The sequence below is a fragment of the Saccoglossus kowalevskii genome, chromosome 2 (genome assembly GCF_978046115.1).
Source record: "Saccoglossus kowalevskii chromosome 2, keSacKowa6.1, whole genome shotgun sequence".
NCBI classification, from domain to species: Eukaryota; Metazoa; Hemichordata; class Enteropneusta; family Harrimaniidae; genus Saccoglossus; species Saccoglossus kowalevskii.
Genome location: NC_140642.1, coordinates 30,369,317 through 30,389,482, shown reverse-complemented (window position 1 = coordinate 30,389,482; position 20,166 = coordinate 30,369,317). Strand labels below are relative to the sequence as shown.

The following is a 20,166-nucleotide window of genomic DNA, read 5'->3' as shown; positions in this document are numbered from 1 at the left end:
TTTTACAATAATAATTGTTAGTGGCTCTGGTCTCTGCTGTACTGTGCCTGTGACCATATGACTGTGCATGTCTAACTCGAGCAGCTTCCCCTCTGATGGGAGTTGTTAACCAATGAGAGTGCATCTTACTAAAAAGTGGCTTGTAATAGAGTTCTGATTGGTTGCTCTTGCTTGAAGATCTGATGGATATTGTCAACCAATTAGAGTGCATCTTACTAAAAAGTGGCCTGTAATAGAGTTCTGATTGGTTGCTCTTGCTTGAAAATCTGATGGGTTTTGTCAACGAATGAGAGTGCGTCTTACTAAAACGTGGTCTGTAATAGAGTTCTGATTGGTTGCTCTTGCTGCAAGATCTGATGGGTTTTGTCAACCAATTAGAGTGCATCTTACTAAAAAGTGGCCTGTAATAGAGTTCTGATTGGTTGCTCTTGCTTGAAAATCTGATGGGTTTTGTCAACGAATGAGAGTGCATCTTACTAAAAAGTGGCTTGTAATAGAGTTCTGATTGGTTGCTCTTGCTTGAAGATCTGATGGATATTGTCAACCAATTAGAGTGCATCTTACTAAAAAGTGGCTTGTAATAGAGTTCTGATTGGTTGCTCTTGCTTGAAAATCTGATGGGTTTTGTCAACGAATGAGAGTGCATCTTACTAAAAAGTGGCTTGTAATAGAGTTCTGATTAGTTGCTCTTGCTGCAAGATCTGATGGGATTTGTCTCCCAATGAGAGTGCATCTTACTAAAAAGTGGCTTGTATTAGAGTTCTGATTAGTTGCACTTGCTGCATAATCTGATAACATTTGTCAACAAATTAGAGTGCTTCTAGCTACAAAGAGGCCTGTAGCACTAGCTCTGATTGGTAGATGTGACTTGCATACAGTTGAGAGCCTCAACTAACAACGGATTTGAATCTGATTGTGTGATGCCCATGATGTACATACCTATTGGTATCTGTCTTTCTTTTAATAGGATCAGTTCAGAAGATTGTTAGAGGTTAAAGCAAGTGATTTACCTCCAGCTGTGGTTGCCAAGAAAACGAGAGAATTTAGATCAACTCCACAGGAACAGGCAAGTGTTAAATTTTGTTTGCTTCTTATGTTGCAATGGCAACATTCAGTATTAAAAATTGTCATTTTATATTGAAAAATTAGCTCTCGGAATTGGACACTGCTTTTAATTGCTAAAATTAAAATATTGGGAATGTATATATGCGAGTGTTGTTATCATTGTTATTGTCACAATAAGATAAACCTTATCATTGTGTGAAAACAATAGTGGAAGGAACAACCTTTGAAGGGAAAATCATTTTTGAGTTTCTACTTGCAGGGGTATGATTTATTCACCTCCTTCCAGGTTCACCACCTTAGTCCTTTGGTACAGCAAGCCTATATTTACAGCAAGTCTCAGAAGTATTGGGGCAGCCAATTTGCAAACTCGCTAGCGAATTGGCTAACTGCTTGGGTTTTGACTGAATGGTTGGCTTTCGAATTGCGCTGGCGCCGTCCTGTGGTCGGTCGATTTTCTCCCTGATTTATAGGAAACTGTTTCTCAACTTGTCTCTTTATTTAGTTTCAATCAGTGTTCAAGATGGCTACCCCAATATAGTGAATATTGGTGGAGTATTCGCATTTATCATATTATCACTTGTACACCAGCTGACTGTGGCCATTCCCTGGCCTCGCAAAGCAAACCATTCAGGGGAATCCAGACATATTCTAGGCTACGTAAAAGCATACTATGTTCCCTATTAATGCGATATAGACCCGCCCAGAGTGGACGCGGCCACGAGTCGGCGCCAGCGAGATTCGAAAGCCAACTGTTTAGTCAAAAGTTAGCCAATTCTTTAGAAAGTTTGCAAATTGGCTGCCCTAATACTTCTGAGACTTGCTGTAACTTTATTTACTTTAAAGAATTAACAAATGTTGTTTGTATATTTTACTTATCAACTTCAGATGAGAATGTTACTATCATTCAAAGCATTAGAAGATGAACGAGAATGCGCTTGTCGAGAAGATCTCCGAGAAGTGATTCAGAGGTTCCATGACGAGTTGATCAGCCATTGTGGTGTACATATCAGTAACAATGGTGATCAAGAACAACAGAAATCATGGTTTGCTTGGCTACTGGATAAAATAAGACGTAAAAAAGACAATGCTAACAACAGTGACAAGAATGATGGTGCCGGGAATCTTTTCTCAGAGAAATTTGCTGGAGGTAAGTTTTATTTTATGTTTCATTTTCCACCTGTTGTTTGTATAATTGGATTTACTTAGAACAATTGTCATTGAACTGTGCATAGAGGATGCTCATAAAACAACAAATGTCATATTTAAGGTAGAGATGCAGTTTATTTGGCTTGCTTTTTAATTGAGTAATTATACAATGAAGATGGTATTATATGATAAGCATGTTATATATTTTCTGAATTTTCATTATACAAACTTTGTAAAACTTGTCTTTATTTTAAATATCCAGAATGCGTTTTTGATTTTGGGTCAAAAATATGCTTTTTTGGACAAAAGTGGTTTAAAAAAAATTAGCTCAAAAACTTCAAGTCCGTTTGTGGGTAAAATTACATCACTGGATACCTTGGTATACTACTAATTCAAATGCGTCCACTCATCTCTCTAACGGCTTTCAAAGCCGCACAGCATGACCTCAAAGTTCACTCTTTTCTATTTTTGCATAATTTATATATCCATGTTAATTGCGGACTTGTTATTTTTGCTCCACTCGCCGTAATAAACTGTCCGGACGCATTTTGAAGGGGGAACACCTTGTCAATATAGTGTGAAAATTTCGAGGCAAATGGCCAAAGCGTCTATCAGCTATTTTAATTTAAAACCCAAGAATTCACCAAAAATAGAAGACGAGAAAAAGGCTAATTTGCATATTTGCGCGTTAAACCGGGAATTACTGCTTTGTCATACTTTGTCATACTTTCTAGACTATTGAAATTGAAAGTTAACGTATAGACATAGACATTTTATGTAAAATTGTTGGACCAGAACAACTGCTCTTGAATATATAAATCAGAAACACGTCATTCATACCAGTGTTTTGATGGGGTCGGTAAAAACACGTGTCAATGCCCAATAAACATGACGTCATCTCATGAATTATTAAACAGGGGGCGGTCCTAGGAAGGTGACTTTTTATCACGATCAAAACATCATGGCTTCTCTTCGATGTATTTTCAATAAAAAATCTACGAGTATTTCAGAGCCTATGGTTTACCGTGAAGAGTACAAAGTGGGATATTAAATTAATTATCCTTGATGATTTTTATGTAGTATTTAGAACCAACTCCAGGAAGCGAACGCACAATAATGAATAATCGCGTAATCCTAGAATCGAAACGCGAGGCACAGTTTTGTTCGGCGTTTCCAATACCATTTTCCCACTGCAACATATTTGTTAAAAAAATATTTGAATTCTGTTCGTTTTTTAAGGAGGCAATTTTTTATTTTTTCTGATTTTGGTAACGCCTTATTCAGGGATTTTCTAAGACAGTCGCAGACAATCAGCGCACGGATGTACGTACTAGTACAAAACATGCTGTTGTACTACCGGCGACGGTCGCTGCAAGGAGAGAGCTCCAGCTCCTAACGTAAAAATTTTAAAATTTCGGCCGGTTTTAAATAATTTGTGTTGGAAATCTGACATGACATGAGTGCAAAATTAAGGTGCATTTTCGAGCGGTCGAATTTTTCTGAATAGAAATCAGCAAATGAAAAAATAGGAGTGCTAAACAGTGTGCTCGTTAGTTTAAAAAAATGGAATGTCCGTCAAATTGACGTAAACTTCCCCATTTTTCACGGAAAAAGCAAAGGTCGTGGCCGAGTTGCAGGCTAAAAAACTCAAAAATCAAAACAAAATCATCAATCAGTAAGTATTATGACAAGGAAAACAAAACATCAAACGCGGAGAAGCGGTCAGCGCGTCAAAAGAGTTGTTAATGTATCAAGTTACCTCTCTCTGTGATTTATTTTTCATTGAAATTATTTGCTTGTTTTCAATTAATTTTAGCGTACCTCTGCAATATATTTTAGCATTGTCAGTTGTTTGCTTCATTGAATTAAACGGAGTTCGTCCGGTTGCAAACAAAGCTGTCTCGCACCACCTAGCACCTAGCATGGGATAAAAGATACACGAAAGTTTGTATCTCCCCGACCCAGTGCAATATATCCGGTTAGAATCAAAGCTCACGTATCCCTTATTTGAGGGACCAGATTCTGCCGTAAATTCGGGATGGGATTTAGAAAAAAATAAAATAGGACTTTTAAGGTGTATTTTGACTTCATTTTCGGACATTTCAATCATTCCTGACGCCTAAAATAGAGTCTAAGTTTTACCGTAGTTATTGACGCCTATTCAAGAGTATGATGTTTATTGTGACTAGCGTGAATGGGTAAGCTTCGTTTCGACAATGAGCTGTTATCACTGTAAACAATGTTAAATTATTCTTCACATGCTCAGTTTATTTTTTGAGAACAATTATTTAAAAATAAAATCTCTCAGTCAATCAGAAACTCGGATTCACGCCTTCAGGGAAAGTCACGTTTGGACGCTCACATCGATTTTGTTTTTCGTTCGGCGGGCTGATGCCTTCAGTGTAGCTTTTGCCTCTTCCGACATAGAAATCATCTGAATCTTCTTTCTACCTCTCTTTCTTTTCACACCACGCATAATGTAATGATAAAAATTAGGAAAAAACGCTGAGGAAATATAATGTTTGGTTTGCTAGCGAGCGATAACTGATTCAAGAATAATTGCACAGGCGCGTGAATTGAATGAACTATGACCCGTACAATCTCGATATGCATATTGTCAATCAAATGTCCTGTTATTTGCTTACTCATGCAAATTAGGCAATTGGACATAAACATTGCCACGTGTGAGTGTTTTTTATTTTTAACCAGAAAATAAACAGCAATTTTAATGGTGTTCCAATAAGAATTCATTGGTCAAATTTTCACAGAATGTTCTTTAGATAAAAATCTATATAAAAAACGAAAAAAACTATTTTTGATTGAAATTCACAAATAAACTGCATCTCTACCTTAAGCACTATTGTTGAGTAGACACACACAGTGCAAATATATACCATGCCCACCACAAGGTTACTGCATGTACATGTAATACCACAACCATTATCAAATGCTTATTGGCTAATTGAAGACAAAGGTCCATTGTAGAAATGTATATCTTACCATCTTGGGCATCTGAACAAGAACCAGTATGTGCATACAGCTGTCATACAAATGTATATGTTACTTTACTTGGGCATGCTGAACATGCATGTGCTTACAAATGCAGCATTTTCTCTATTAGTAACACAGAGATGTGTATGTCTATGGTAATAAGAAGTCATATTTAATAATCCTGTATACAAAAAATGCAACTGTTGGTTCTATTGAAGATGCATTTCTAATGAAGCAAATACAGTCTATAGTTGTTTATAATATATTAATATTTGTGCTGTTTTCAGATTCTCTGTCCTCCATCATATCTGCTACCATGGTGAAGTGGGCTGAAGAGGTTCAAATGGAGGATTCTAGTCTTGTCAGAGAAATGTTCCTTCTCCTGCATCGCCAGTATGATGGTATTGGAGAGGTACCATCTCACTTTAACTATTTTTATGTTCTTCTTTCTTTCATGTTCTTCTTTCAAATACTTCATGATTGTTATATACATGGTAGATGTAGTATACTTTAAATTTGTCATGTATACCAAACAAATTGGAATTAAGTATTAATTGCAGGTTCATTTTGTTGCAGTTGTGCCGTGCATTGACAAAGACCTACGTTGTAAGTGCAGAGGGACGTCTTGATATTGTGCGGTTCATTGCTTCATTGGGGCAGATCAGGTCACTATTAAGTGTACAGATGGGTGATCTAGAAGAAACAACACTGATAAAACATCTCTGGTAAGCAGTGGTTATCGGTAGATCAGAAATGAACAAATCACAAAGGTTGTAAAATGGGCTGACATATATTGGTGCTAGTTAATGTTGAGGGTAATTGCATCCAAAGTATTCAGTCTAATATCAATGGAAAGTACATTCTTTGTTTTGATGTCTGGTACATGTATGTTGTTTTCACCAGGGAGCTCACGGATAACAAGGGATTCTACCAGCATCCAGATTTAATGAGAGCGTTGAATGTCCATGAAACTGTTATGAATGTAATGGTTAATGTACTCGGTAAAAGCCAGCAGCAGAGTAGTATCCAGGCTGCTTCCACAGCTTTAGAATTGGGTGGCAATAAAAGTTCAGCCAGCTTAGCTATACCATCTATGGCTGTCCAGACACATAAGGTAGGTATTACAAATGAATCATCAAACTGAGATAAATCTTACCATTATTATATTGGCAATGAACATTGTTACTTTGTAGATAAATTATGTACACTTTAACATTATTTTAATAGCTATAATAAAATTGGTATTATACAATTTTTTTTTTAATCAAGGAGACATTTTCCCGAGAATTGGTGTCTGGTTGTTGTAGATTCCTGTGTTACTTTTGTCGTACAAGCCGACATAATCAGAAAGCAATGTTTGAACATCTTGCCTACCTCTTGGACCATGGTTATATGGGGTTGTGTGAGTATTACCAACTGTGGAATGTTACTGTTGCTGCATTTGTCACTACAATCAACAGTAATACTGAAGAAAATGCTTTGAGTCATATTTTTGAAACGTTCACTGTAACATCCTGGAGCATGTTGTTGTTTGCTATTATAATGGAGATGTATATTTTTTTCTGACTTGTAATAATTTGGCCCTTCTCATTCTTTGGCATTTGATCTCAAAAACCAGATACTTCAATAGTGTCGGTATTTAATCTTGAGAAATTTCAACTAGAATATATCAAATATATTGTAAATATGGCAAAAGAATTCATTACAACTGTTTAATTTGTCTACAGCTTATCCATCACTCAGAGGTTCATGTCCATTGGATGTAGCTGCCGCATCATTGATGGATAATAATGAACTTGCATTGGCTTTACGAGAAGAGCACTTAGAGAAGATCATATCTTACCTATCAACCTGTGGTATACAAAACAATTTAAGAATGATGGCATGTGGCAAACCTGATATCGGATGGGATCCTGTCGATGGTGAAAGATATATTGATTTCTTGAAACAAGCAGTCTGGGTGAATGGTAAGTCTGTTTTTTTTTCTTCTATGTAAGAATAAAGGAAATTTAAGATTTCTTAGTGCTTGGTAGAATAAGAAACAATTCAGATCTGTTGATTAAATTTATGATTGAAGATTCAGAAATTTACAAATATAGCTATTGTTGACCATATCACTCAAATATCTTTCTCCTCCAATTCAGTATTGGCTCTGTCATTCAAGCATTGAATATTTTCCTAAATGTTTTTAAATTTCAGGTGAGACAGTAAATGAGAATGCCAATCTTGTAGTAAGGTTGTTAATTCGTCATCCAGAATGTTTAGGTCCAGCACTACGTGGCGAAGGGAAAGGCTTATTATTAGCGATGCAAGATGCAGTACTTATGTCAGCGATGGAAGATGAACGGGGTATGGGTTCTGGTCCTATGTTAGTGATCAAAGAAGAAGGTGGTGACACAGAAGGTCATCTATCACCACAGTAAGTTTGTGTTTTTGTAAGGTTGCTTTGTGTCTTTTCAACTTTTCAAGAGTACATTATTCAATTATCAGTCATCTTTTTAGCTCCGCTGTCGACTTTGTCGAGCGGAGCTTAACATATGAGTGATTGTCCGTCGTCGTCCGTCGTCCGTGTCAATGTTTTACTTTTTCGACTTCTTCTTGAAAACTACAAGCCTGAATGCTTTGATACTTGGTGTATATGTACCTTGGGTAGACCTCTCTTAGGTTTGTTCATTTCATGTTGATATCTTCAATTCTCTAATTTTGGTGAATATTTTTGTCATTTTTGGTAAAAAGTGATATTTTCGACTTCTTGTTAAAAACCACAAGTGCAATTGCTTTGATATTACATATATAGGTACTACATGTGGACCTCTCTCAGATTTGTTCATTTTGTAATGATATCTTTAATTCTCTAATTTTGGTGAATATTTTTGACATTTTTGGTAAAAAGTGATATTTTCGACTTCTTGTTAAAAACCGCGAGTGCAATTGCTTTGATATTGCATATATAGGTACTACATGTGGACCTCTCTCAGATTTGTTCATTTTGTAATGATATCTTTAATTCTCTAATTTTCGTGAATATTTTTGTAATTTTTGGTAAAAAGTGATATTTTCGACTTCTTGTTAAAAACCAATAGTTCAATTGCTTTGATATTACATATTTAGATACTACATGTAGACCTTTCTCAGATTTGTTCATTTCGTGATGATATCTTGGATTCTATAATTTTGGTGAATATTTTTGTCATATTTGGTAAAAAGTGATATTTTCGACTTCTTGTTAAAAACCAAAAGTTCAATTGCTTTGATATTACATATATAGATACTACATGTAGACCTTTCTCAGATTTGTTCATTTCGTGATTATATCTTCAATTCTCTAATTTTGGTGAATATTTTAGTCATTTTTGGTAGAAAGTGATATTTTCGACTTCTTGTTAAAAACTGTAAGTCCGATTGCTTTGATACTATACATATTGTTCATTTTCTGATGATGTCTTCAGTTCTTTAATTGAAATGTGCATTTCTAACAGCGGAGCTATCTCAGCCGATAGGCTGCTTGTTTAGGAACACCATACATGTGTATTTTCTAATAAAAAAACAGTGTTGTTATTTCAACAATGATCTTACATTTCAGCAGTGATTTTTTTCTCAAAATTGTATCTTGCATTAAAAATAATATTTAATATTTTACAACATTATGTAAATCAACTATTGTTTTTAGACTCTCCGATGCTAAGGAAGAAGAAGATGACGAGGATGAGGTGGATATTGGTGGCGCTATTTTAACATTTTACTCTGCATTGATTGATTTACTTGGACGATGTGCTCCAGATCAGCAAGCTTTAAATCAAGGCAAAACAGAACCATATCGTATTAGAGCCATATTAAGAAGTTTGGTTCCTTTAAGTGACTTACGAGGAGTGCTGAGTTTGAAGTTCCTATTACCAACACCAAATAAAGTCTATGAAAAGAAAGATGGTAATAATTATTCTCAGATGTGGTGATAACCTTGCAAGTGCAATGAATTTAAATGATTTCTCATAATGCTAACTTGCGATCAAAGCTGTGTCACTAAACTAATTTGAAAATACTGACATCATTTATTTATTTATTTATTTATTTATTTATTTATTTATTTATTTATTTATTTATTTATTTATTTATTTATTTATTTATTTATTTATTTATTTATTTATTTATTTATTTATTTATTTATTTAATTATTTATTTATTTGTTTATCTGTTTATTTATTTATTTATCTGTTTATTCATCTGTTTATTCATCTGTTTATTTATTTCAGATATCAATCTCATCACATCAACTCACAAGTTGTTCATAGAAAGTTGTTTCATTTCCATCATTCGTTTAAATTTTTTAACAATCCATTGAAGTCTTTATTATTTCAAAATAAAATACAACATTTTAATATAAGATTATTTTGAATTTTGTTTCTTGAGGATATTGATAATAATATATACTATCTAATTAACTAATGGCCATTTCTATGGCAACATGCTGAGTTTGAAGTGGAATTGGATTAACCTGCTAATCCCTAAATGTGTGTTATTCACTTGATTTTAGATTCTGCTGGTAAACCATTAGGTGCAGATCTGCGAGGCTTGACACCCAGCCACAAGGAAGCAATGGTGCTATTTTTAGATCGGGTCTACGCCATTAGTGATAAGCTGATGTTCTATTCAATGCTCGAAGTAGCTTTCTTACCAGATCTTAGAGCTGCTACTGCCATGGATACGGTGAGTCTCAGCAAACTGACTAGGAGGATTCCTATGAATAAAGCATTGATTTCTAAAATATTGTTTTTTACAAGCAATATTTATTCAAATGTTTTGTGTCTGTCTGAATTAGATTATGTGTGATGAATCAATTCAAGTTAACTTATTTAGTTTGATTTATTTTTTTAAACAGCCCAACACTCATGACCATGACATGGCATTGGCATTGAATCGCTACCTGTGTAATTCAGTTCTGCCGTTATTAACAAGAAATGCTGAGATGTTTGAGAATGCTGATGATCACAGTACATTGTTAGATGCTACGTTACATGGGGTGCATAGAATGTCACAGCTAAGGTCATTAACAAGAGGACAACGTGAAGCTGTTGGTGACTTCTTATCTGCTCTTATCATGTAAGTTTCAGTATAAGCGAATAATCAGCACAACTTTGTATATGATCTGTTCTTTAGATGTATTGCAGGGAATACAAATCTGTTCTCATTACACTTATCATCAAAAACAACCTGAGAGCAGTATTATGACCAGATTACTTTGTGTCCAATAGAGGACCATGCAATACATTGTTTACAAAAAATTAAAACTTGTTATTAATTTATTTCATTGATTTATAATAATGATGATTTTTTCTTCTCATTGTACCAGGAAATTACGCCCATCAATGATGACAAAATTATTACGCAAGATGGTCATAGATGTACCACTGCTGGCTGAACATGCTGAAGTTGCTCTCAAGGTAACATTTTTTGCAATCATTGCCAATGATACATGTACTTTTATTTCCAATGATTGATATTTCTATATTAAGACAGAACAATGCTGGATACCTGGGTCTTGGAATGAAATTATGAAAACTGTTGATGAGCTGAAATTTGTATATAGGTCTGGAAATTACTTTTAATTTGCAAAAGGTTGAGTTTACACAAGGTTTGGTAAGGATTTGCGCAGTTTGATTTACAATGGATTTGGTTTACAGAGTTTTTGATTTTCAGAGAGTTAACACAGTGTATGGTTTACTCTGGGTTTGGTTTACACAGGATTTGGTTTTACAGAGCTTAGTTCACACAGGATCTTGTTTACACTGTGTTTAGTTCACACAGGATTTGGTTTACATAAGACTGACTTTATTCATGGTTGAGCTTAAATAGGATTTGAGTTTACAGTGTTTTGGTTAACACTGGATCAAATGTTCACACTGGATTGTATTCATCACAGTTCAGTTGACAGAAGATTTGGGTTTACTGATGACAGGTTTACAGTTTACACTGAATTGTATTCACACTGCATTTACTGTAATCTTATTCTCACTGATTATTGTTTTTTTACTAGGTGCTAACACTACACTATGAGAGGTGTAAGAGTTATTATGGTAGTTATGGAGGATGGGGAACATACGGTGCTGCCAATGAAGAGGAGAAACGACTCACTATGATGCTGTTTACAGGATTATTTGATGCATTAGCTGATAGAGTAAGTGAGATGTAGCAAGTGATATTTATCTTAAGAATGGAATGCGATTAAGGTGCATAAAATTACTAAATATGTGATTTTATTCTTTTTTTTTACAGAATTATGAGCCTGAACTGTTCAACAAAGCATTACCATGCTTGTGTGCTATTGGCACAGCCTTGTCACCTGACTATGCGTATCAATTCTATGATGATACATATATCAAGGAATCTTGTTACGATATTGATGGTATTTACCAACCACGACCCATTGACACATCAGGGTTAGTATAAAGTAGGACCACAAATGAATTTAGGTTTATTCGCCTGTACAAGTACCCGTAAATTATTTTATTTCACTTTTACTACATAATGTTGAGGTTGACTCATTATTTGTTCATATTCAGAGTTATGCTAAGTGAAGACATGTTGGCGTTTGGAGAAAGATTTGCTGAACATTCTCATGATGCCTGGTCTCATGAAAAGGTATGTGTATATTTCAACAATTAATTATTAACAATTAATTAGGAAAAGGGCATGCTTTTTAATTATTTTTTCTACAAATACAAATTTTTTTTAGATGATATTGAGTTTGTTCTATATGGTGTTAGTACAGTGTTTCCTGTTTTTAAAAATAAGTGTTAATCATTTAATCACGTAATATTTCAGCACTTATATGTGGTGTTTTATGAGTAACTGATATACCAGACTTGTACGACTTAGCGCTGGTGCTTGACTAATAGCCCACCTTCAACAATGACCTGTTGAAAGTCGTGCGAGATGTTACAGCGGTTCTGAGAATTATTTGAACAGTTAGTTAGCAAGATTTCTTGCAACTTTGCAAAACTAGACTTGATGGCGAACAATTGAAATCTTAAATTAAATTATCTGCTAAAATATTAGGTGGTGTAATCTTTGGATTGGGTGACATTTTTAAGTTTATAATGTAGTACTAGGTAAATAAATGTTCACTTTCATTGCAGTTTGAGAGTGGTTGGTCACACAGTGATGTTGCTAATACTGCGTCGAAAGTCACTCCCATGTTGAAACCATATCGAATGCTTGTTCCAAAGGTGGGTTTAGTTTTAAAGGAGGTATTGAATGCTTGTTCCAAAAGTGGGTTTATATTTAAATTTGATACCAAATGCTTGTTCCTAACGTGAGTTCAGTTTTAAACGTGCTAACAAATGCTTGTTTGAAAGGTGAGTTTAGATTTAAATTTCGTATTGAATGCTTGTTCATAAGGTGGGTTTAAATTTAAATTTGGTATTGAATGCTTGTTCATAAGGTGGGTTTAAATTTAAATTGGTATTGAATGCTTGTTCATAAGGTGGGTTTAAATTTAAATTTGGTATTGAATGCTTGTTCAAAAGACAGGTTTCAATTAAACTGGTATCAAATGCTTGTTCAAAAGTTGGCTTAATTCACAGGTGAGTTTAATACTTAACAGTACTATTATATGCTTCTTTAAGGAATAGACCTGAATTTATGTTTTAAGAGTTTAAAAGTATCTTTCTTGTTTGCATGACAAACTGTATGCTGGTATTTTTGTTTAAATATGATATTTTCAAATAATTTGGATTAAAAAAGTGAAATGCATCACTCATTTTTTTATCTTCATAATTTGCCTGCTCCCCTTCATCCAACCCCCGTCTCTTTATCTTTATTCCTTATGTTCATTCAACTAGATGGTAGTTCTTTTTGGTTCATTTTGCTTTGCTGTCTCCCTCATTTCACTTGTCAATAGGAGAAAGAAAAGTACAGAGAATCAATCCGAGAGAGCCTGAAAGCAATCTTAGCATGGCAGTGGAACATCGAGCGGGGTAAAATGTTGGACCAACATGCACCAGCACATCGACAAAGAAGACTGTCCAAATCAAGTTTGGTATGTGATCTGATGCTTCCTGTAGTAATTTCTTTGTGTTGTATCAGTGTTGTATCATTACCGTACATTTCTTCCAACATCTCCCCATCTGCCTGCATGCTTCCCTGGACTCTACCAGCAGTATGATCCTTGTTTACCAATGTTTTTAGATGGTTATAATACATCAACGTAATGTGGTAGGTAACTTGTCTCAACCCGTCTTGTTTTAACTGACTACTCCATTCATTTACTCCTAGCCACAAAGCCCTGATTGGCAAACAATCGAGGTGAGTCGATCCTCCTCTGCCATGATAACCTTCCTTCATTTTCTATGTATCATTTGATTCCTACCTCATACTACTACTTTGCAGTCTGACCTGTAATCCATGTGACTTGCGCTACAAACTAATCTCTGTGTTTGTGCTGTTTTAATCTTGTATCTGTTTATAATGGTGTTTTTCCAGTGTTTGCTGGGCTGCTGTAATATATTGTGATACTGTGGTGCTTTGTAACTTGCACATTTTTTAATATTGTTAATAATTTTTTTCACAGGATGTTGGTGTTCTATGTAGTAAATTTTTTATGAGAACAGTTATTAATTATTTTTTATTGATTGTCAGGGAGCGCAAGACTCTCCACATGGTTACAACCCTAGGCCAATTGATATGTCAAATATTACTCTTACTAAAGAGATGCAGGTATTTATATTTTTACACATGTCATTTAAAATCAGAATGCTTTGCTGATGTCAATGTTGCAAAAACATATAACTGTCATGTTTCTTGAAGAAATATTTCCTCAATTGAAAATGCATCATTGGTAGAAAATGCACATAAACCTAAAGCATGCATTTATTGTATGTTGGACTACTGTATGACTTTGCAATACAGTAACTGAAAACATACATAAATTAGATTTATCCAAAATTGTTTTCATCAGAATATGGCAGAACGACTTGCTGAGAATGCTCATGATATCTGGGCCAAAAGAACAAAACAGGAAATTGAAAACATCGGTAAGGAATCGTTTTACAATTTATTTGTCTATCCCGCACCACCATCACAATATCTTGGAATATGCTACATTCAGTTATCTCCTCTTGTTGCATTTCTAAAGGTGGTGGTGTACATCCCCAGATGGTGCCTTATGATATGCTAACTGATAAAGAAAAAAAGACTGATAGAGACACTGCCCAGGCTTTATTGAAATTCTTACAGGTGAATGGCTTCAAACTTCAAAGGTAAGTCACTAATAATTACATACCAACCATCACATCAAATTTCCTTATTGAGAGCTTCTATATAAAATGACTTCAAAATCATACAACAAAAATATATCTATCAAGAGTCATCCTCATTTCAATTTCCTTAATTGTATCCTTGGAATGCGTTACCATAACAACATCATCTTCATTTCATTGTGATATCTTCCAAGCATGTATTGTCTTGTCATATTTTTCTCCTACGTGTATACTTTTTTTTTTTGCACACATCATGTACTTGGCTGTATCCTAGTGTATATGTATCTCATTTGCCAATTTGTGTTTGTGATATTTCCGTTTTAGTCCGGAAGAGCAGATACAGGCGCAAGAGGAAAGGTAAACAATCGTGGCCTTGATCATGCACCAATTTTGTTAATACTAACTTTTATTTATACTGATATGGTTGTTGTTCATAACTTACCTTGTATGGTTTTTAAATACTTCTGCTGTGTTTGGTTATTGTAGTTTAAAAATAGATATTATGGTACCGGTATAAATTTCTTTAGTCGTGTCTTGTCTTAAAACTACAAATACAAAATCTTCCAGATCACTCAATTTTGTAATATCTTCTGCATCATCAAGTTCTGCTGTCAAATGTTTATGTGTATGATGGCTTCTTTAAAAATCACCAGACCTTACTGGAATTATAAAAACAGTCAAGTTAATTCAAGTTTCGGTGATTTTTGTTTTTGAAATTAAGTATCAATATTTTATTTTCAGATTTGTCATTTGTAAGAGGGTTGAATCAATGACTTTCATTTCACTATTTCCATTTAATTATTACCTGGTAACACATATAGCTGTCAACACAATGAATAAAATGGATGCAGATTATATTGTTTTGTATATCTTGTACCGGGAATCATGAAATCGTGCTGATTTATAGATAAGAGCTTCCTCCAATTCAAAGATACAATTATATAGGTGAAGTAACCAACACAACTCGCGACATTTACATCACCTCTATTACTAGTTTATTGCATATTTCACACTTTGCCTTTTCTTGCACTGATTTAATTTTAATTTACCTTAATCCTTCTAGCTCTAGTATATTTATGTCTTTGCAATGTAAATTTTAAAATCGGTGAACGTTTCTAGGACCGATAAATATAATATATAGAAAATGGTAGTTAATAATTTTAGTCCTGTGGAAAGTGAGTGTACCCACCACCATTTCCTATGTATTATTTTGCAATGTGAATGTTACTTTCTCACGTCTTGCAGATTTGCAGTTTACCTTGCTTTTTTGCACTGTTTTTATTACCAAAAAAAACACTGATTTTCTCACCTGAAATGTTCGATAGTGATTATCAAAGTGTGTGGTTTTGTCGTCAATAGGGAAATGCATGTTTTTTCATGTATTATTTTTTTTATGTATCAAGATTGACTTTTCATTTTGTGAAAACAGTCAGCTGATAAGATAATTCTTCATTACCATTGCTTAGAAAAATTATACATTTCTATTTGGGTGCTAGGAAAATTGACATGTATCTTGGATTTTGCATTTTCAATAGAACGAAAGTAACCATGCAAATAACTTTCAATCTGAAATATCTTTTCTTAACAAAATAGAAAAAGTTTTAGTTTATAATTCTCTGAAAAAAAACATATAACACAACAGAGATAAGATGATTTTGACTTCTAAACATATACATTGAGTTCTTAATAGCACACAAGTTGGCAGTCTGTTTTAAACTAATAAAAACAGGAAATCACATTTGGTCTGTCTTGGAAAAATTCAATATTAGCACTCTGTAAGTATTTGTGTTGCAATAACTCACTGTGCAAAAATGAATGTTTCTATAGCAACGTGCATGTAAAGTGTGAGTCTTCTTTCTTTAATATTAGCCCATACCCCACCACCACCACCACCAAATGTTGCTTAGATAGTATGGCTGAAATTATGTTTGCGTATACCCTTTGCTATATTATCATTCAATACAGGACAAAACCAGCTCAATAAATTCCACAAGACCCAGCTCAATATATTTGTCCCCAAAGCTGGCTATCATTGTCACCTTGTTAATTCATAACTGCTATTACACCTTTCAGTTTATTCCTCCTGAACAGTACCTGGTATATCTGTGAACAAGGGCAAGGTTTTAATTGGTGCACTGTGTTTTTAATTATTAATTTTTAATTATTTTTGTGTCGAGTGATGCATTAAATGTCACTGTTGTCTCCTGGTGTCTTACTGATTTACTGATTTATTTATTTTTTGCAGAGGAAAGCAACCTTTAGGTCCTCAAGTTAGCAGCGCCAGTGCCGCTATGGAAAGAAGATTCTCCTTCAACCTTGTTGAAAAGTTACTGCATTATGTGGACAAAGCACACGCTATGAAACCAATACGCCGTGATTGTAAGTCCTATATCAAATACTACATGGATGCAAAAATTATCAACTTAAGTCAATAAGGTGGCATACTACCAAAGTTGAGCAGTTTTGTGAAACTCAGGTTATTTAATTTCACAATTTTTGATTACTCAGTCATTACAAGTTAATCACAGGTGTATGACCTCATCTCCCTACCAAACTGCAGTATGATGAGTTTCATAAACTATCACATTTATGTATACAAATGGGTTACAATAATATATTTTTTAACTTATCTCTTGGTTACAGTGCCAAAAGAAGTTCGCAGAAAAGAAGAAAAAGGCTATAAATTCTTTGCTAAGGTTAGACACAACAATCCTTCATTAATGTTAGCATTTGATTTAACACTACTAGAATAGAATTACAAAATTTTACATCATTTTCATTTCCAGATTATTCTACCACTGATTGAGAATTACTTCAAATCTCATAGTACATACTATGTTACCATGCCCAATGCACCACAAGCATCAAGTGGCTGTGGTGTTGCTGCACATAGAGAAAAAGATATGGTTGCAAGGTAAAAACTCACTCTTACTTTGGTTATCATTTAGGGGATGTATATGTCTCAGTCATTATTATTACTGTTTTATGAATATTGAAATTTTTTTAATTTCAGTCTGTTTTGCAAGTTATCTGCCTTAGTGCGACAGAAGATCAATATGTTTGGTAAGTGTTTGACAATAGAAGATATTACTGAACATCCAACATCGAAAACATTAATTGGAATTTGTTGTTCTGCATCAGCACTCATCCCAAAATGTATCAGCACTCATTCAAACCTTCGCATTGCCCTTTTCAACATTGAAACGTTCAGAGTCATTGATGTCACAATTAAGCACTTTCTCTTGTTCACACTTGAACATAAATTCTAGGTAAAATAAAATATTTACAAACTGTAAAACTGAATGAAAACATTTGAATTGTGTTGTTTGTAGGAAGAGATCTTGGATGTGTTGTAGATTGTTTGCAAATGTTAGCACAAAGCCTAGATGCTGGGTAAGTAAAGAAAACCTGTTCTTCTGTTACTCTGATTCTAATTTGCATTCTCTAGAGCCGAGCATGTTTTTGAGGATTCCATTTGATGGTGTGGTAAATGTAGATGCGAAATCACAAAGATTATATGCAAACACCTGTACAGACTTATGATGAAAATAAGATCAGAAACTAAAATAAAGGAATTCCAAATTTAAAATTATTCACAATATATTATTTACACCAACAAAAACTACATATACAATTAACCCATTAAAGGTATCCTACTCCTACTTTCTGCAAAAGTGAACTAAGAGCTATGGGCATCTCTTCAATGAGTCCCAATACACAGTTGATTTGGAAAGACTTGTTATTTTCTTTGAGTGAATCCTTCAAGTTTAAAGTCAACCCAGCAAATTGTGTATGGTTATTTCTGATTCATGGGAATCGCTGCTCGTGAACTTTATTTGTTTGCTCTCATTTACTGATTTTTCCTAAACTTGGTACATAGTTGTTGATACATGTTGGTATACATATGCTCCAGAATTTTCTTTTTTCAGCTACAAAATGGCCGACAGGTGGCCATATTTTAACTAAAAAACTTAATTTGTGTTAGAATACAATCCAAGATGGTTGACTGGTGGTCATAGACCATATTGCAGTTGCAAATCATAGTTTATTGTAGGGTAGTTATGACCGAATCAAAATACAACTCTGCCTATCATAAAGCATTTCTGCTCTCGTAATCTGACATATTTATCCCACAATGCACTATAATTTTGAACTGTGATACATGTTTTACATTTTGCCAACATAAACATTAAAGACTAATGCATGTTAAATTGTCTGGCAGTTCCAGACATTAATTCAGTGTAGAACCGGTACATGCAGAAGAAAGCATAATTTATAAATGCTGACATTTTATTTCTCATGTATTACCGGTATTGTACAAGAACAGAGAGGGCTGTGACATTCTTAATACAGTGGCCCCTCGCTAAGTCGCGCCTCGGTAAGTCGCGATTCGGCTAAGTCGCGGGTACTTGGATGGCTCCCAAAATTTCTATTGTGTTTTGACAGCAATTTTGAAGTACAAAGACTAATGTTTCGTGGCATAGTGTTTTTAACTAACCGTTAAAGAGACAACTTAACACCCACTGTCCGTCAATTGCTGAGATGCAATGGGTGACGGCGGCCTTACTCAAGGTGTCAACAGGGGTGTCGAGTAGTGACCGTACGTACTTCTTGGCCGGTCCCATTTTGGTATACCTCTACAAAAACTCGCTACAATGAGTTGAATTCATAGAATTCTGATCTCTATTTCTCAATTGAGCAGCATGTCAAAGCGAAAGCTATACAGCCTGTTCGTACGCCATAAACTCACGGCGATCGACCGTGTCAAACCAAGTTAAGGGTTGCACGTGGTTGAGCCCACTATTCGTGGGTGGGTAAAAAATGAAAAGTAAATTTGTTTTCAAAGTTGACCAAGAGGCGGGACTGAACAGAAAAACAAGCGAAAGTGTCCGACAATGATGACACCGATAAAGCTGTTTACGTTTCTTTAAGAACGGTCTCCCGGAACTCCACTATCTGGTCCCATCACCCAATGCAAAGCATACAACTCAGATATGACGACTTTGAATTTGAGGCCAGTTCAGGGTGGTTCTTGCGATGGCAAAGAAGACACGCTATCGACACACGCAGTCTCAATCCAAGGCGAAGCTCGATCTGGGAACATTGACGCTGTCGGAACTTTTCCCGAAAAACTGAGAGAAATTATCTATGAAGGTGGTTATTTTGACGAACATGTTTATAATTGCGATGAAACTGGTTTATGTTGGAAGCTGTTACCGTCGAAGTCGCAAGCAACAGCAAGCGGCCCACATAATATCAGACACAAACAAAATAATCAACGCAATGTTTACAGCAAACATAATCATGATTTTATTCGAATACTGCCTGACACATGTGATGATACATCAATTAACTAAACCGAGGGTTTATATGTGCTTTTTATATGTTTTTCAATGCACGACCTCCCTCTTTCACGACGTCCCTCGGTAAGTCGCGGCCCTCGATAAGTCGCGGTTTTTGCTTGGATCCCAACACCCGCGACTTAGCGAGGGGCCACTGTAGCTTGTTATACATTGAAATCAATATAATTTATCATTCTGTGAAAAGTCAAGTCTGCATTTGTTCCAAAATGTTTCTGCACTCATTCCAATGTTAAAATTTCCTTTTATATTGGGTAAATTACGGTAAGTCACCATCATTGAAACGTACATTTTTGCACGTACCAAGTTATTATGGAAGTAGAATTCTGTCAAAGAACTCACAAATTTCA

General features: G+C 34.8%; 1 protein-coding gene across 1 annotated transcript in view; it reads left to right on the top strand.

The window, feature by feature from the left end:
- LOC100328999 (ryanodine receptor) overlaps positions 1-20,166 on the top strand; it is a 145,568-nt gene that overhangs the window by 68,719 nt on the left and 56,683 nt on the right. Inside the window, exons 51-77 of the mRNA XM_085494156.1 lie at positions 968-1,066; positions 1,951-2,212; positions 5,490-5,614; positions 5,779-5,927; positions 6,106-6,316; positions 6,472-6,604; positions 6,930-7,169; positions 7,402-7,621; positions 8,873-9,129; positions 9,734-9,906; positions 10,079-10,299; positions 10,550-10,640; positions 11,234-11,374; positions 11,473-11,636; positions 11,760-11,838; positions 12,336-12,425; positions 13,100-13,237; positions 13,474-13,503; positions 13,837-13,914; positions 14,156-14,231; positions 14,333-14,456; positions 14,781-14,813; positions 16,702-16,835; positions 17,100-17,152; positions 17,243-17,370; positions 17,470-17,519; positions 17,789-17,849. Of these exons, the coding sequence (XP_085350282.1) occupies positions 968-1,066; positions 1,951-2,212; positions 5,490-5,614; positions 5,779-5,927; positions 6,106-6,316; positions 6,472-6,604; positions 6,930-7,169; positions 7,402-7,621; positions 8,873-9,129; positions 9,734-9,906; positions 10,079-10,299; positions 10,550-10,640; positions 11,234-11,374; positions 11,473-11,636; positions 11,760-11,838; positions 12,336-12,425; positions 13,100-13,237; positions 13,474-13,503; positions 13,837-13,914; positions 14,156-14,231; positions 14,333-14,456; positions 14,781-14,813; positions 16,702-16,835; positions 17,100-17,152; positions 17,243-17,370; positions 17,470-17,519; positions 17,789-17,849 (3,560 nt within the window). The remainder of the gene's footprint in view (positions 1-967; positions 1,067-1,950; positions 2,213-5,489; positions 5,615-5,778; positions 5,928-6,105; positions 6,317-6,471; positions 6,605-6,929; positions 7,170-7,401; positions 7,622-8,872; positions 9,130-9,733; positions 9,907-10,078; positions 10,300-10,549; positions 10,641-11,233; positions 11,375-11,472; positions 11,637-11,759; positions 11,839-12,335; positions 12,426-13,099; positions 13,238-13,473; positions 13,504-13,836; positions 13,915-14,155; positions 14,232-14,332; positions 14,457-14,780; positions 14,814-16,701; positions 16,836-17,099; positions 17,153-17,242; positions 17,371-17,469; positions 17,520-17,788; positions 17,850-20,166) is intronic.